Source organism: Myodes glareolus, chromosome 9, assembly GCF_982192425.1.
Source record: "Myodes glareolus chromosome 9, mMyoGla1.1, whole genome shotgun sequence".
In the NCBI taxonomy this organism is placed as follows: domain Eukaryota; kingdom Metazoa; phylum Chordata; class Mammalia; order Rodentia; family Cricetidae; genus Myodes; species Myodes glareolus.
Genome location: NC_142034.1, coordinates 92,344,602 through 92,361,915, shown reverse-complemented (window position 1 = coordinate 92,361,915; position 17,314 = coordinate 92,344,602). Strand labels below are relative to the sequence as shown.

At 51.8% G+C, this 17,314-nt stretch overlaps 1 protein-coding gene across 1 annotated transcript; it reads left to right on the top strand.

The window, feature by feature from the left end:
* Positions 1-2,480: 2,480 nt before the first annotated feature.
* Stc2 (stanniocalcin 2) lies at positions 2,481-14,537 on the top strand. Its single transcript, XM_087910718.1, has 4 exons — positions 2,481-3,015; positions 4,885-5,027; positions 7,228-7,439; positions 12,109-14,537. The coding sequence occupies exons 1-4, from the start codon at positions 2,865-2,867 to the stop codon at positions 12,494-12,496; spliced, it is 894 nt and encodes a 297-aa protein (XP_087766844.1). The 5' UTR covers positions 2,481-2,864; the 3' UTR covers positions 12,497-14,537.
* The last annotated feature ends 2,777 nt before the right edge of the window (positions 14,538-17,314 follow it).

The window sequence follows — 17,314 nt, the reverse complement described above, 5'->3', positions numbered from 1 at the left end:
GCAGTACCTGTGCTCAATTCATGCTGGCTTTATGTCATCTACTATCCCCAGTCCATTCCACTCGTCTGCCAAACCCAGCTTGAGGGACTGATGAGCTAAGGGAATCTGCAGGGGAAAAGGGATCACGACAAAGGCTCCAGTGTGTGCCCTGTCCTTCTTCAGCCTCGTTCTGCCCTGGGCCAAAGGCCCAGAGCATCACCCAGCAAACCTCCCAGAGAGTCTGCAGCCCTGGTGAGATGGACGAGAGAACACCCTTGTCTGTGCTTCTGCCTTGACCAGCTGGTCCAGAAAGGACCCTTCAAGAATGGGTGCTATGTGCGCTCACAGCCCCATGCATCCAGCCACTGTGTGCTCTTCCTAAAGCGGCAATTGGCTCAGATGGGAACCATGAAATTCCCTTGAAAGTTGGAGTAAAAACCTCAAGATGGTTTTTTAAAACCACGCAGGTTCTCTGAGGGCAGGTGCGGTGCTCACCACAACAGGACAAGTTGGCTTTCCTTCTACCGCTGTGCATCTCCGGATTCTGTTTCTCTGGTGCCACTTCTGTTGGTGGAAGAGGCCATAGAGGTCTGTCCAGCTCTAAAGTTAAGTAAGGCTGAGATCTGCTTGACACTCCCAGAAAATTTTTGGCCTTAAGAGGGGGGGGCAGACTAACATGTTTTGTTTTGTTTTGTTTTGTTTTTAAGGATGTACAGCAGAGTTTCTTTTCATAAACTAGTAAAGAAAGCTAAATTAACTATTCAAACAAGTGAGGTGGCCAATGAGGATGGCCCATCATTATACCCACTATTCACCACCTTCCTTTAAAGATGAGTGAGGAAGTCTCTGCTATTAAAATCATGGGTACGAGTGGCTAATTTCTTCCCACCATCCAAGACTAAGACATTCAAAGTGACCATTTCCTGGGGCCCGGAGAGATGGAGAGGGACTATGAACAAAAGCTCCAAGAGGTTCTGCCCCTGCAAAGTCCATTCCCACCTCCTCCCTTCCTTTCTCCAGTCTGAAGCAGCGGTCACCCTGAGCCCCAGCCTCCTCCATCTCCTCGCTGGAAGGCAGCTGGCACCCAGGAAAACTGAGCGGGCAGCTGGCAGACAACCTGGGCGCCCATCTCTGCAACACCCCCCCCCCCCAAGCGTGTCACACGTAGGCGCAGAAGAGTCAGAGAGTGCGCCTCGGTGCGGAGGTCCAGGGTAGCAGTCGCCGCAGGCGGTGGGTGATGAAACCTCCTAGGCGCATTACTGCAGAGTGCGCGGGCGAGCGGGGAGTACTGCAAGGACGTGGATTGAGAGCTGGTACCCAGGCTCACCTGTTCTCCAAGACTAGGGTGAGAATGAGGGGGAGGGGCAAGTAGCGCCAATACCGGATGAGGGCCAGGTGGCACTAGGTGGCAGCGCTCGCCTCTCCACCCTCCCCCCACCAAGCTAGCCCCCCGAACTAAGCCGTCGGGTTAACGAGGCCAAGAGCAGCAGTTCCTGTCCCGGGCTGGAGCGAGGGAGACGTGAGCGTGCACACGTACACACACAGCAGGGGGAGGAGAGGCGCTCCCAGAAGCGCCCAACTTTGTCCCTGCTTTCTCCAGCAGGGGAGATAGCAGCTGAAGGCGATCTGATTCCCAGGGTCCTTAAGGAGGGGGTTCCAAAAGAGGGAGAAGGTATAGAGAGAATGTCCCGGAACCTGGAACCTTTTGCTTTTGTTTTTGCATCAGAGAGCTGAGGAATAAAGGGAACCTTCCAACTGGGCCGAGAGGTGCTTAGGAAAAAATGGAAGCGTGTGTTTGGAGATGTCTAAAGTTGTCTGTTAAGCTCTGGCTTGTGGAGCACGCGATGCTCCGCGGCCGCCTGACCCAAAGCTGCCTGGGCCTCCTAGCGACCCGCCAGGAAATGATGCAAGTCTGGATTGTCACCTGGATCCCTGAAGCCCAGACAGGAATCCGTCTGGATTGGGGGAGGGGCGAGACAAGACGCCCCAGGTGTTGCAGGACCCACCAAATCCGGGCAGAAAAAAAGTGGGAGGTGGTCTGCCTCTAGGGCCAAGTGCTTCAGGGTTTTGGAGCCGGTCTTCAAGCGCCTGTTTTGTAAAAGCCAAGCCTCTCGACGCTTAGGAATTCCCATCAGAGCTCAATTTGCTCGCACCATCTCTGTGCCCAGGTATCAGTTCCAATCTATCCAGGCCTTGGGGCTGACAATGTCACTGAGTTCCAAAGAGGAAACTTTCTCAGCCGGAAGCGAGCCCCTGCGGACGTTGTCCCAATAAAGACCGACCCTCCCCGCCCTCTCCCACCTCACCCCTCCCCCTTTTCTTAGTTTTTAGTTGCAACTAGAACTGGCATCCGCTTTGATTTTTTTTTTCCTCAGTCTGTTCGGCCATTGCCCCGGAGCACCCGCACACGCGCACGCATCTTGGGCCGCGCTCACACACACGCACGCAAAAGCGTGGCCGCCGCCAGGTCGGCAACTTTGTGGGGCGCTCGCAGCGGCGCTCCCTGCTTCCTCCTGTAGTAGTTGGCGCAGGCCCCGCCTCCCGGCTGTGTTGTCAAACGGGCCGGGGTCTCGGATTGGTCCAGCCTCCGGGACAACACCTGCTCGACTCCTTCATTCAAGTGACACCAGAGCTTCCAGGGATATTTGAGGCACCATCCCTGCCATCGCCGGGCACTCGCGGCTCTGCTAACGGCCTGGTCACATGCTCTCCGGAGAGCTACGGGAGGGCGCTGGGTAACCTCTATCCGAGCTGCGGCGAGGAGGAGGAAAGGGGCGAGCCGGGAGAAAGAGTGGGAGGAGGGGGGAAGCAGCAGAGGAGGAAGAGGAGGAGGAGGGGCGCACAAAGAATCCAGGTCTCCCGGCGGGAGGGTGATACCCAGAACCATGTGTGCCGAGCGGCTGGGCCAGTTTGTGACCCTGGCTTTGGTGTTTGCCACCTTGGACCCGGCGCGGGGGACCGACGCCACGAACCCTCCGGAAGGTCCGCAAGACAGGAGCTCCCAGCAGAAAGGCCGTCTGTCCCTGCAGAACACAGGTAAACGCGTGCGCCCTGCAGCGGGGAGCTGCGGGGGGGGGGGAAACACGGTGCACGCCCGCAGCGCTCCCAGTGCGTTTAGCCCCAACCCAGCGACCCGAGCTCACCCCGGGCAGCGCAAACTCTTGGTGGCTCGGGACTTGCAGAGGGAAGAACGAGAGAAGCGAGGGCTGGGCTGGGCTCCGAGCGCCCGGAATCCGCACGTGCTAGCAGGGTGATGAAATGGCTGAGGCAGGACTTGTTGCTACTCTGCCCCAGGGCTGAGGGGAAACGAGGCAGTGCTTGGCGCTGCCAGCTCCAGCCAAAATGCCAGGCCCGGAGCAAGGCGCACTTCGTCCAGGTTAGCCTGTGCAGGGTCCCGAGGGTCCCCGGAACTGGGCTCGCCCTGCGCCCAGAGAACTTCTCTTCCAAGCCGTCCAGGACTGACTCCCCTTCCTTCAAAGATTGCCGGACATCCCAGAACTTTGCTGGCCAGTTAAATGGCACCAAGAAGTTTTCCTTGAAAGGAGGGAGATCTCAAAGCGTACCTGTGTGACGCCCCGTGGTCCCTTGCTCCTAGCCAGGTCATCAGGGGAAGAAATGTTGACACGACCCAAATCGTGCGCCGGCCCTGCTCACCGGCAAGCAGCAGCGCAGAGCCTGGCGTGCGGCACACGGGGCTGGCCTTCTTCCCAGCTCCCGGGAGAAAAAGAAACGTGTCTACCGCAGCTCGGCTCCTTGCTTATGCCCCCACTCCGGCTATTCCTCTGGGGCCTTGTGAACGCGGCGGCCGTGGCGTGCGTGCGCTCCTTGCCTGAGCCGAAATACACAAATGAGGGCCAGGGGCGCCCAGTGAGGAATCGCTGTCCTGTCCGTGGCCACGCGTGGAGTTAGTCCAGCCTCTCTCTGCCCCCCCCCACACCCCGTTGCCCAGGCACGCAGTCGAGGGTCCCTCGCCCGCCCTGCCTCCTCTCTGGTTTAGGTGCCCCTCCACAAATACACGCCCCTCACTCTCTCGCTAGATTTCATCTGATACAGATTTTTCGACTCCAGCCCCGCCCTTCTTCCAAAATACACTTTCCTAGTTGTAATTTTGCGGTTGGTTTAAATCGTGGAACTGAGTGAGCCCAAGAGGGCATAAGACTGCACTCCCGCAGCCTGACAGCTCCCAGTTTGTCCTTTCAGGCTGACGAATTAGGACATCTTGGAAGGGGTAGCAGGCTCCTGGGCCTCAGGGATTCTAGGGGATTAAGTGATATCTCACACCAGATCCCTAATTAAAAGGAACTTCCAAAGTGAATGATGACGGGTGGAAGGCCAGCCCCCACCTGCCTCCATTCTGAGGCTGTTGCCAGCCGCAGCCTCCCTGGCCTGGCATTTTTTAATGCGGGTGGTTTGGAGACACGGCTTTAATAGGAATCTTGTTTTGATTTTTAGGTGTTGAATCATAAAGCTGAATTCAAGTTGCTTTTTGGAAGCTTTCGTCTGGGGTCAGGAAGGAAATAGCTGGATCTTAAAGGCAGTGGCTTCTGTGGCCGTTTAATTCATGAAATGCAGTCTTTTGGAAATCTTACTTTTCCCTGTGGGTTTCAAAAGCTGAAATATTTTCTGCTCTTAAACTGAGTATTCTCACACATACCTTCATAAAGTGGGAAAGAAAGAGGGAGGGGGAAAACGATTGTACTAACTTCTGACTGTGATATTGGTTACTTTTTGGCTAATTTTACAAAAACAAATACTAATTCTTTTCTGTAAGTAGTAGTAAATAATGATGTTCTATTTTTCCACCTTCTTAGATTCTGAAATTGGCACACCCTTTTCCCCTTTAGTTTTCCTCTCACCCTTACTGTTAGCATGGCAGAAAACTTGTAATTTTTTTTTTCATTTTAGCGGAAATCCAGCACTGTTTGGTCAACGCCGGAGACGTGGGGTGTGGCGTGTTTGAATGTTTCGAGAACAACTCTTGTGAAATCCAGGGCTTACATGGGATTTGCATGACTTTTCTGCATAATGCTGGAAAATTCGATGCCCAGGTAAAAGCATATAGCATGAAGAATATTCCGGGTTGGTGTGGCATGGCTGAAATATTGGCTGGACAGATTGCTAACACATTTCCTGAACTGTTATTTGAGGTAGTTTGATGCTTGCAGTAGTAGAGAAGGGTTCCAGTGTGTTTGCTTCCTGGAGTTGCCATTGGGCCAAATCCTTTCCAATTCTCACACTGTATCTGCATAGGCAAAGCAGGCTTAGACACCAGAGTCATAGCCAGTGATAAACACAGTGTCTGGACAACCAGAACCCCATCCCCAAAAGTGCATTAGGAAGAGAAGGCTGGAGTGGCAGGGACCCTTGCTGTAGGTAGCAAAGGCTCTTCTAGTGTATATGTGGGCAGGCCGCATCGATAATTCACGGCCTCCAAACAGCAAGGAGCAGAGAGTCTTCTCTCCCAACCCGAAAAGTCAAAACCCTGACTGAATCTTGCTTGCCTTATAGCCAGAGCTGAAACTGCCTCAGATTACCAAGGTAAAGTTGAGTTGCTACTCAGGGCAAACCACCTATAAGCCAGCTGGTGGTTCTGGCACAGAATGTGTGTTTAGGTGGCATGTAGCATTAGGCTCATTGCCGTGTTCTGCCCTGGTTCTCAGCCCTGTCGAAACACACTGTTGGTATATCTCCTAAGTTTCCTCTCCCATTTCAATGGAGCATGATGACTAAGTCTGGAGGAGGCCAACAGTTGGGGTGTGATTTAGACACGTCCCCCGTCACCATCCACTGACATCCTGTGGACGGCCTCACAAAGCAAGGCCTGGGAACCAGAAAGGGATGTGACGGACAGCAGCCTCACCCGCAGAGGATGTGAGGTAGCAGAGGGGAAGCCGAAACGGAGGGAAGAGGGAGAACTTTGAACTCCTTGCGATCCTTAGAAAAAAATGTGTGTGTCGTTCCCCCAACCCCAAACTGGAGCTAGGCCACGCAATAGGAAATCCGGAAGAGAGGAGTGTATCGAGGGCCTTCCCACAGGATGTCAGAGAAGAAAACTAAAAAAACAGATTGCCACAGCCCTCACATAAATCCATCTTGTTTTCTCAGCCAATAGGAGAATGTTCTCAAGTTAGAGGCTTCCCTTTTAAGTCACCTCTCCGTGTGTAACGACTTAATAAAGTGCCAAGCCCTGCCCTCCAGCCCATCTGGTTCCCAGCTAGAAAATCAAAGAAAAGGGGGTGCCACAGGGTGGACCTGGATGCCATGTGGGTCTTCAACCATCCGACACTATCTGTAGACATTTCTAAAGAGAAAACCAAAATAAACAAGCATACTGGCTGGCTTCTTGCTTCCAACCTGAACTGGTTCACTTTCTCAACTCAGTGATTTCCGGACCTGCCTCAAAAAATAGAAAGAAAGAAAGAAAGAAAGAAAGAAAGAAAGAAAGAAAGAAAGAAAGAAAGGTTAGCTCTTGAGACAGTCTAGTTCCATGGAAATTAAAAGGAGATTCCTGGGTAGATATCCAACAGAGCCTCCAGGCCAGGGAGGCTGATAAGAGTAAAATTGGGAGCTTGCCCCCACATCCTGACAACTGTTTCCTTCTGGCCTTGGCACAATTGGCTAAGGGTGCCAGGAAGGAGAACTGGGCCACATGTATGCCTGCCTGGCTGCCTCACCCCCCTGAGACAGTGGGGAGGATGCTATTTGATGCTTCTGTCCCACTCACCTGCTGCCAAGCTAGATGCCAAGGGGACCTTTTAGAGACCATAACCCTAACAGTTTAAAAGCAAAGAGTGCTCCTCCTGGGAGCATGCAAAGGGGTGACAAGACTGAGTTGGAGCACCGGAACTAAATGGGAGGCTCCAAGAGCCCTGCTTCCCAGGAGGGAGCGTGAGCAAGAAGCATACTCTTGCTGACACTGGCAAAGGAGTTCTCAGGGAACTTGCTACCAGGCAGTCACATCCCAGCTGCCTGGAGGACACCCAGGGAAAGTAGAAGTGCAACTGGGGAAGAGAGAGGCAGACCTGTCCGTGTACAGAGCTCACAGCCACCCTGGCCTGATGCCAGCGATGTCATGTCGCTCTTGGATGTAGCCTCCCACCTGGAACCACATCAATCCGAGCGCCGCCTTGGTACGCCGAGATCAAAAACTCCTGTGCTAGCCTAAGCCTGGCACATGCATGCCATCAGGGCTAGTGACAAAAACTTGTCTCCTCTGCCCCCCCTCCTTTTTGTGTTCTCCATCCTCAGGGCAAGTCATTCATCAAGGATGCCCTGAGGTGCAAGGCCCATGCCCTGCGGCACAGATTTGGCTGCATCAGCAGGAAGTGTCCGGCCATCAAGGAGATGGTTTTCCAGTTGCAGAGGGAGTGTTACCTCAAGCACAATCTGTGCTCGGCAGCGCAGGAGAACATCGGCGTGATGGTGGAGATGATAAGCTTCAAGGACCTCCTGCTACACGAGTGAGTAGCACCCCTATCCCCAGGAGAATGGGAGGGTCACCTGGCAAGGGTGGGGTCCTGAGGGCCGGAAATGTGTTTGAGGATGCTACTTTTGGAGGTGAACTACCTTCAAGTGGATACAGTTGTGGTGTGCCCCATAGAGCTAGAAACACGCCCCCCCCCGCCAGAAATTCATCAAATTTGAAATCCCCACAAACAAAAATATTATTTTTACTAAGTGCAAAATATCTACTATCAGAAGCACTCTCCATCCTTGCCGTGGCCACGTCCTGGTTGCTGCGTGATCAGAGTAGCTCACAGGCGTCAGTACGACAGCCTGTCCACACTAACATTGACCTGCATGTAGGTGCTCAGCACGAGGCCAAGTGTGTTACATGAAATGTCCGCCCGCTCCTCCCATCAACCCTTCATGCCTCCAAATTCTCACCGCAGAAAACTGAGCCCTGCTGTGGCGAAGGACTCACAGTTAGGGAGAAGCAAAGCTAGGCGCTGGGGTCCAGGCAGTGTGGCTACAGCACCTTAACTCTCAAAGTCTCCCTTCTAATCAGCAGCGTTTTCTGCTTTCAGAGCTCCCCAGTTCCCTTCTCTAGCTCTGCAGAAAACATAAAGCAAACAGCGGAAACTTTAGTCGGCTAAACGGGCATGCTAAAATGGACTTGAAGATGATAGAGCCAAATCATCTCATTCCTTGGCACTTACCCCAGCTGTAGGATCCCAGATTTTGCAGAGCGGTAAAAGAATTGATCCACCGTTGTTTCTAACATGTAGTGTGGTCCACAGGCCCCAAAGACAGAGATACAGAAGCCACCAGTACAGCAGACAGTGCCAACCACTGCCACCTTTATAGCCACCTCCATCTTTCCATGGTGACTCATTGGGCCAAATCAGCCCAATTTCAGGGACTTTCACCCCTTAGTTCATTGCACAACCTTCTCCCAGTTACTTTACCACACATACCACCTTTGCAGCACTAATGCCTAGATTCTGAGACAGCCATCTCGTCTCTCAATTATAAGGCCTTTAGGAGCTTGTAGCACTTGGTACAATATAAAATTATTCATGGTGAAATTCTGCAACCAGCCCTTTCCAAAAGAAAGACTATGTTGCTTGATTTTTGGACCATACTAATACCTCACAACAGATTTTCATTCTTCCAAATACTTACAAAGGAGCAATGCCATGGACAATAGCAATTGCCTTTTATTTCTCTTTGGTGTGCAAAGACCTTGGTCATGAGCTACCCATGTTTGTCTTCCAACCAACTACAAGATTGAAATTAACATCTCCATTTCATAGGGAAGGCTAGTGAAGCTGAGAACTCCCCTCGTGAGGTTTGATTCCTACTCTGCAGCCAGGGGATTGGTAGTGCACGTTAGTCTCTTACTATCCACAGGGGATGGTTCAAGGTCTCCCCTACACATCCACATCCATCAATGAGGAAGGCTCAGATAAATCGATGGCGTAATCTACTCTGGATGACTTATAATACCTACAGACAGTACAGCTGCTGTGTAAGTAGTTGTTAGTCTACAGTGCTTAGAAAATAATGGCAGGAAGAGTCTGCTTCAGTACAGAGCCGTGTTGCTTCCGAAACGTCGATCTGTGCTTGTCTAGTTGAATCCGCAGGCACGGAGCTGTGTATGACTGAAACTTGGTGTGAGGAGCAGGCCAGTGGTCAAAATGCCACTGCCCTGCTCCTCCTGTTCTTGCTAGACCTGCTAAGACATCGGGAGTCTTCTCGTGTGACGCAGGTCTCTTCCTTTCCCTAATCACTTCCTCATTGTCACCGGAGAGTACTATGAGAGTTTCTTCCTTCGAGGTGCTCTTGAAAGAGGCACATGTTCACAGCCAAGGAACCTCTGTCTCGGTGGCATGTTTAAGATGACTTCTTAGTCTTCAGGGTAGGAGATTGGGGGTCTGCTATAAGCCTGTGATATATTCATGGAGTGTGTGGAGTGTGAGTATCTTCTGAAGAAAGGTCTTCGGGGAAACTGAAGCCTTTCAGGTTTGGGGAACACGCGCCCCATCCTAGAATTTAGGAAGGGTTAGTGCACCGTGACATCTAGTGTCTCTTCCACAGGAACATGGCCTCCAGGCCAGGGATTCTTGTTTCGCGGGTCCCCCACAGCATTTAGAATCAGCAATAGCAGCCAACACTGGCCTGCTCTGCCGAAGCAGGTGGCCCACCCTGTGCAGAGGTGTGGGTGTCTTAAGAACACTTCCAGGAGGCCGCATGCAGGACCTCCTCCTGCTGCTAAGCCAGGACTTCTGGGCATTGAGTTTGTGCCAAGCTCCGGCTCCTTGAAAACCTCCATCCCCTAGCGCCACGCAGCGATGCAATGCCCAGCTTCAACTTCAAACTGAACTTTTCCAATTTTTTTCAACCAACTTAACTGATAAAAGGATCCTTTTAGCCCCCAAATACCAAGAAAGCATCTCAGAGTGTGTGGCAACAGTCGCAAACAAGAGAATGTGAGCCAAGTGTGCCTTTCCCTTTAAGGAGGAGGAAGTCAGCCGTGCAGAATCCAAACCACCCCATTCCTCTACAGTGCTTCTGCCAGGAGCAGGGGTGGCAGCAATGTCCAGTCTGCTGCGAGCTGCCCCTCTCACCACTGCCTGCCCACCCCACTCTCTCCTTATCATCTGCCTACCCCTAGCTGCGGCCAGTCTCCCTTGGCCTCTGCACACCCTGTCACCGGGTGCTGGCAGCCGTCAAGCGTTTGGAGCCTCAAACACATTCCCCTCCTTCGGCTTTGCTGACACTCAGTTGAGTGCTGGGCTTTGTCATCGAACAGGCTCAGCCTGCAGCCTAAGAAGGCACCATGCCAACCCAAAGCACGGCTTAGATTAATTTACTTGGCCACACATGCCCTCCCCACAGGGCTCAGCTTCATCCCTGAGAGAGAGAGAGAGAGAGAGAAGACAGAACAAGCTGTAGAGAGGGGGATAAGTCCTACCTCAGGAGATCAGTGTCCATCTTACAGGTCCAGGGTTCAAAGGCAGATACACCATGATGGAGAAGGTCCCAGAGATGTCTGTGTATTCCTGGGAGAATCTTTTAAGCCAGAAGCTTAAAGGAATAAAGGAATCTCAGTTCGAAATCCCAGAGAGAGCCAGCAAATGAGCGACCATTTTGCAGATGGCCTCGGTGGATTTGAGCTTCCTAAGGCAGTGTTTGTTTTCAAAATACAGAGGGGGCATGTTCAGCTTTCAGCATCCCTTTCTCTATAACTTCCTCCCCGAAGTGCTCAAGAGACAGTGCCAGACATCCTTAGCAGTAGCTGAGGCCTGCTTGAAAGAGGCTGAGTGCCTTGCCCACCAGCCATACACAAACCATGATGCCAAAGGAATCAAGTAGGTCTCAAAACGTAGCTGCGGAACATCCCTTCTGCCTGTTCTCAGGCCAGGTCTCCCTTGCCTAGGACTTCCCAAAGGGGACTTTCCTTTTCCCTGTTCCTCATTCCTACATCCTTGAAGTAAGGACAGTTCCAACCTGGGGAGTACATAGCCACAACAGCATTGATTATGCCACACATCTTAGAACATATGCTGCTTTTTCTGCAGAGAAAGGATTACACAGACCCCTAGGATGGCCATCCAAGTCTCAGGTCACACACTGGGGAGAAGAAAACCCTTGTTTCTTGTAAATGGCTGCACATCTCACAGCGATTTCCCTGTGGAAGCGGGTGTTGTCTGTCAGGGGCACATTTGTCCAGGACTTAATTCTAGTTAGCCACACAAAGTCACATAAAGCATCCCACATCCTCTTGGCCAGTGAGAGTTAAGGAGGGCTCAGTGGCTAGGCCCTGAGGACTTGCTGAGGTGGACATACTTTACCAGGTAGGGCCATCGATTTAAATAGTGGGCACACTTCCTCTTTCCCCTGGAGTGAGTCCCCCAGCAATTTGGCTAAAAAAAAAAAAAACTCAAGGTCTTTGGTACAGGTGGAGATGCAGTTCTGAGACCAGAATGGACCGTGTTGCTTCCAGAGAGAGCTGCTGTCATTGTGGGCATGGGGACCCTGACTGACTGAAAAGGGAAGCCACAGGGAGATGACACTATAGGGCAATGGCCCTCGCAGTGCATCTCAGTTCATTTCAGATACCCCAGACAGTGGCATACATACCCAACAGCTTTCGTAAAGGCCCTTCATTGTAAGCCTAAGTCAGGGCACACAGGTAGGGACCGTAACCTCAGGAGACCCTCACTGATGCCCCCTGTGAAGGGCAAGCATGGGGACCCCTGACAGCTGCTCAGGAACTCCTTAGTCCTTCACTTTCTGGGTTCTTCACTGAAAGGGCACGCACACACCAATTTAATATTGAAGACCCTCCACCATTGGCCAAGAGCGTCTCCACTCCAGCCAAACTCACCAGCTCCCGTAGCCTAGATGTGCCCAGGACATCATTGCCCTTCTCTCCATTCACACAGCTGCTTTGCCTGAAATGCCTACCTTAATGCCCTGGCCTTCAGCATTCCTCCCATGTATCCACACTGCTGGTAGTGCTACAACTATTTGAGAAGCAAGAATCTGCTTTAATGCCATTCCCTGCCATGGAACCTAGTCTGCAAAGATTGCCACTGAACCCAAGTTAAGCACTATCTCTTGTCACAGGGCCCCAAGAACATGCTCCAATCTCAGTCTTTCTCCCTCTGCTCGAATCTCTAGGCCCTATGTGGACCTCGTGAATCTGCTGCTGACCTGCGGGGAAGATGTGAAGGAGGCTGTCACTCACAGCGTCCAGGCTCAGTGTGAGCAGAACTGGGGAAGCCTGTGCTCCATTCTGAGTTTCTGCACCTCCAACATACAGAGACCTCCCACTGCGGTCCCTGAACATCAGCCCCTGGCAGATAGGGCCCAACTACCCAGGCCTCACCACCGGGATACAGGCCACCACCTATCAGAAGCCAACAGAGGCGCCAAGGGTGAGCGAGGGAACAAAAGCCACCCACATGCCCACAGCCGAAGTGGAGCAGGTGGCCAGAGCGCCCAGGGACCTTCTGGGAGCAGCGAGTGGGAAGATGAACAGGCCGAGTATTCCGACATCCGGAGGTGAAACGAAAACCTGGCCATGAAAGCTTCCTCCAGGCCGTCCATTTCCTTATCTATGGACATTCCAAAACATTTTACATTAAAGAGGGGGATGTCACACGCAGGATGTGTGCGAATTGTGGACTTCATGCAGGTGTCTGAACAGGTGAGATGGAGACTCCAGGGCAGCAAGGTCTCAGGTGCCCGGTGGGTCGGCACCTACGTAAGCTTATTCACGGGAGTGTTGCCTTGAGTCCTGCCTGTGACTTTGTCCCTTTCGGTCTGTAGGAGCTAGTGGGTGGCTAAGGTGTGTTCTGTTGGGGGGAGGTCAGATGGGGAGGGAAGGGGCCACACGTGGGTGCTAGGCCCTACCCTACAGTTTCTAGTGCTGTCTGCAGGGAACAGGGCAGCTGGGTTCTGGGGCAGGAGTGAGTGGGAAGTGTGGCTGTTAGGGCAAAGGAGGAGCAGAGAGGATGCAGGACTCAGCCATGCTCGATGCCAAACCAAAGTTTAGTGTGCCTGAGACCTTGTGGTTTCAGAGCTGCTGGAAGGGACATGGAGTACTGCATTTCTTGTGTCATTTCTGAGCCATTGCTCTGTCTAGGGGACACCGAGGGAGTGGCCTGTCGCTTTATTTTGACCACTGCTTCAGATCTCAGCTTTACTTTTTTTTTTTAATCCATTGACTACTTGTCATCTAAATAAATGAATTTCAAATCAAATAACTGGGTCACCAAAAACCAGCTCAAAGCAGGAAGAAAATCAACCCCAGCCCATCTCTGGAGGGTAAATTTTTGTAAGTTCTCTCTTAAGAAGAGCTCAAACAGCAGTATCCCCACATGGGCTTCTACTCCCGAAACAGCGGATCCCCAGAGGGAAAAGCACATACCAGGGGTCCCTTCCTTGACAGCCTTTTCCTAGACTTTCGCTATCTCAGCTTGACCTCAGTCATGTCCTATGAGCCTGTACATTGAATCCATGTGGCCAAATTGGGAACCAGTCTCTGCAGGCCGGAAAGAGGGGCAAGAGAGACTGGCATCGAGACCAGTAAGGAAATTGCTTTTGGGGAATGCCACCCTCTGCATACTTGGGCAAACAGCTTCATCTCCAAGAGACAGGGCTGTCCACAGCCCACGTGGAAATTTAGCAAGAAAGAGGTGGGTGGACAAAAGGAAGGCCAAAGGGAGAGAAGGGACTCGTGTCTGTGCAGCGCTAAGATCTTCCTCTGTGGCTGTCACAGCTACTGCTTCTGCAGCCAGGGCTGTAGGCGTAGGGGGTAACCTGGACCAGGTCTCGAGAGCAAGGCTCGGCCAACTTTTTCTATGAAAGGCCAAATAGTGATTAGTGAGTTTCTGTTCGGCAAGTCACACGGTTTCTGTTGCCACCAGCCAGCTCTGCCATGACAGCATAAGAGCACCCTCCGACACCCAAATGGAAGGGCTTGGTTGGCTCTGTTCCACTAAGGTTTTCTTCCGCAGGCACCCAGCTGGACTTGGCTCACACACCGTACATTGCGTGCCCCCTGTTCTAGGGAGCAGGATGAGAGACATGCATTCTACCCTCTAGATCTCTGGAAGGCCCCTAAGGCCAGGGAGAGCCACCGTTCTCAAAGCACTTCCACAAACTCGGCTGGTGCCTCAATGCACAGGATCCAGGCTCAGTCTCTCCCATAGGCTATGCTTGAAAAAAAAATCATGGGGGGGGGAGTTGGTGACACGCTGGGAATCCCCCAGGAAGATGTGGGGCTGCAGAGCACAGAGGAGCATATGCCTTTAATCCGGTTCTGCCCGCAAGGAAGGAGGCCCAGCATGCCAGGCTCTGCCACGGAAAATGAGTGGAGATGGTGGCACTCTCGTGCCGTGTGTGCCTGGGTGGCACCTTGACTGTTTTCTGCTGACATCGCTCACATCTGTCCTTTGCTCCTGGCCCGGCCTCTCCTTTGTCACCGGTGTCTGGACTGGGTCACCTACTGATGTTCCGTTTGTTTCTGCTGTAAATATTTGCCATTTGTATTTATTGTCTCAGTGTCTTCCCCCAAAGGCATAAACTCGCTTCATTCAAACACACCGACTGATCTCCGTTGTGTATGTCCATGCCTTTGTCTGCCCTTCCCCCTCCAAAACTTTAAAAAAAAAAAAAAAGATGTCATTTCATGGTGCTTCATGTGATTAGAAACACAGAATATATTTATCTCTCGAGTCCTTTTGCTCAAAATTGTCCAGATTCTTGTGGGCCTCCTGAAGGCATTCACACAGTCTAAATGTAAGCAAGGCAGCTGTTGAGAGCAGCCCTCCTTAGGCTTCATGCTTCTTACACATTTACTTGGGAGCCTTCCTGTTCGGAAGGATGTGGGTCTCCAAATAAAGTTGCAGTGTTTATTTTGAGCTTCGAATCTTAACGAGATGATCCGCACACCTCTCCTTTGTATCAATAAATAACCCTGTTATTCTAAAACGAGAGGGCTAAAGACAGCAGAACGCTGACAACCTGGAACCGAATAAAAAGGAGACACTGACCCAGAGCTGCAGTCCGTCCTTAGGCATGAGCTGAAACCCTGAACCTGGCTAATGGCATCTCGGCAACATGGAGACGGTGCTCCTGGCATCCACTTCCTAAGGAAGAATGGTCCCACGTGGGCTTACTAAGTCAGCGTCTGATTCTGTTACAAAGCTAGACAACAGGGTCTGGACACTGTCACCTTGTGTTCTTCTCCTTCAAGCATTAATAAAGGTTTTAAATAAATGGCTTGCACTTGAGCAGTGTTATTTCTGGGGCACCTTGATGTGAGGTATAAAAGGAGATAACTAAACGGGGGGAGGGGTGTGTGCTGACATTGCTTGTGCTTCATACTTGTGGGAGGGAAGCCAGGTGAAGAAGCCCCACCCCACCTCTCAGGACTTCCTCATCCCAGGACCTCTGGCCAAGTGCCCACCAGGGCCACCAAGACAAAGGGGAAAAGGAATTCTCTGCCACCGGCCTAGAAATAACCACCCCATCCCAGTTGGCTTCTCAAAGCTTCCCTCTGCTGTCGCCTTCCACTACCACCTATTCATCCGGGCTGGCGCTGCAGCCCCTGCCATCAGCTTAACCGCTCCATGCCTTGGCACATGCGGGGTTGCTCACCAGCTTCTTCACAATGCTTGGCTGCCACTGCAAGGCCCGACTGGAGCTCTTCCTTACTACAGCGTGCGGGGCCACAGTGCCCACACTGTATGCCAGGCATCCCGGTGGCCATTGAGCAAGCGTTACCCCATCCCAAGGCCCACAGTATCAATTACTGTCCCCGTTTTGCAAAGAAGCCAGAGGCGGGCAGTGAATCATCTCAGCAAGTAAAGGGCTCTTGCTGTCAAGCCTAATGACCTGAGCTCAATCACTGGGACCCTCCTGGTGGAAGCAGAGGACCAAGTCCTAAAGATGTCCTCTGATGTCCGCATGTGCACTGTGACATTGGGGGGAGGGGTGCTTTCATAGGCACACCCACAAACAAACAAACAAACAAATATGAATGTTTTAACTTGAGGAAGAGGAGTCCACGTACAGATAACTATGTGGTTAGAGAGTAGGAGTCTGAACTCAAAACCAAATGGGGCCTAGAGACCTAGAAAAGGAATAAATATGCGTGCTGGGCAGTGGTGGCGCACGCCTTTAATCCCTGCACTCAGGAGGCAGAGGCAAGTAAATCTCTGTGAGTTCAAGGACAGCCTGGTCTACAGAGCTAGTTCCAGGACAGCTAGAACTGTTATACAGATAAACCCTGTCTTGAAAAAAGAAGAAGAAGAAATATACTCTTATATTTATAACACCAGCCTCGACGGAATTTTGCCACAAAGCAGGGAAGAAAAGGGAAGCTCTCACCTTTGCTTCCTGCAGAGACTGAAGGGCTGATTGACACACACGGAGGTGAGGAGGAGGGTGCAACTGTTTCATGTAAACACATGTGAGTGACTTCGTAAATGCCCCTCCCCCCAGGCCACTGAGAAAAGCACCTCAGGGGCAGCTGGCTGGTGTGAACACACAGTGAGTACTTCCTCCGTCCCCTTCCAAGACCAATCCTGTCTGAGGACCCAGGCTCCCTCCAACCGCTCACACCGCTCACCACAGTCATCTTCAGCATGCAGGTGCTAAGCCTTGAGGACCAGTTGTGTGCCCTTGCTTCTGCTGGCGCTTAGCAGATATTATTTCCAAACCCCGGTTTGCAGATAAAGAAACTGAGGCTCAATCACATCATACTATGTCGCATCTCAGGACGAGGCCACCCAGGTCCCTGGTGACGGGCAGCTGTTCTGGGACTCCGTCTGACACGACTCTCATCCCAGGTATGAGCACATGGGTTTAATGCACACAGATGAATTCAGACAGGCTGCTGCCTCCCTAAATCCTCGTAGTTGGATTATTAGGCTTGAGGAGAAAGAAAGCAGAGAGGCCTCAAATATGCCTGGGTCTAAACAAAGGTCCCCAAGGGATATAGAGACACACCCCAAAATCTGGAGAGAGAAATCTGAATTTGTGCTGAAGTCAACAAAAAAAAAAAAAAAGAAAGAAAGAAAGTCCCCTGCTGAGGAGGGGACAAGCCTTGGCCAGAGAACAGTTTTTATGTGAATTATTTTTTTGTGAGCGAAGAGAGAGGAGCAGCTTTGGATGGGAGTCCCATGTTACTGCTTGCATAAGCGGTTTAGTTTTATCACTCCCAAAACATAAAAAAGAAAAAGAAAAAAAAACTCACTCCCCAAAGAGAAGAAAAGTCATAGAGCCAACTTGAATCAATGCCTGAAATGGATGCCAACACCATGTACCCTGTCACTTGACAGGACCCAGACTCTATGGCTCCTTTGGGTCTGCACAT

What these genes read in the sequence shown, in the direction of transcription:
- Stc2 (XM_087910718.1), top strand. Translation starts at nt 2,865, where the DNA reads ATGTGTGCCGAGCGGCTGGGCCAGTTTGTGACCCTGGCTTTGGTGTTT. An exon ending in TCTGTCCCTGCAGAACACAG is followed by an intron (nt 3,016 to 4,884) that starts GTAAACGCGTGC and finishes TTTTCATTTTAG; the next exon opens with CGGAAATCCAGCACTGTTTG. An exon ending in CTGGAAAATTCGATGCCCAG is followed by an intron (nt 5,028 to 7,227) that starts GTAAAAGCATAT and finishes CTCCATCCTCAG; the next exon opens with GGCAAGTCATTCATCAAGGA.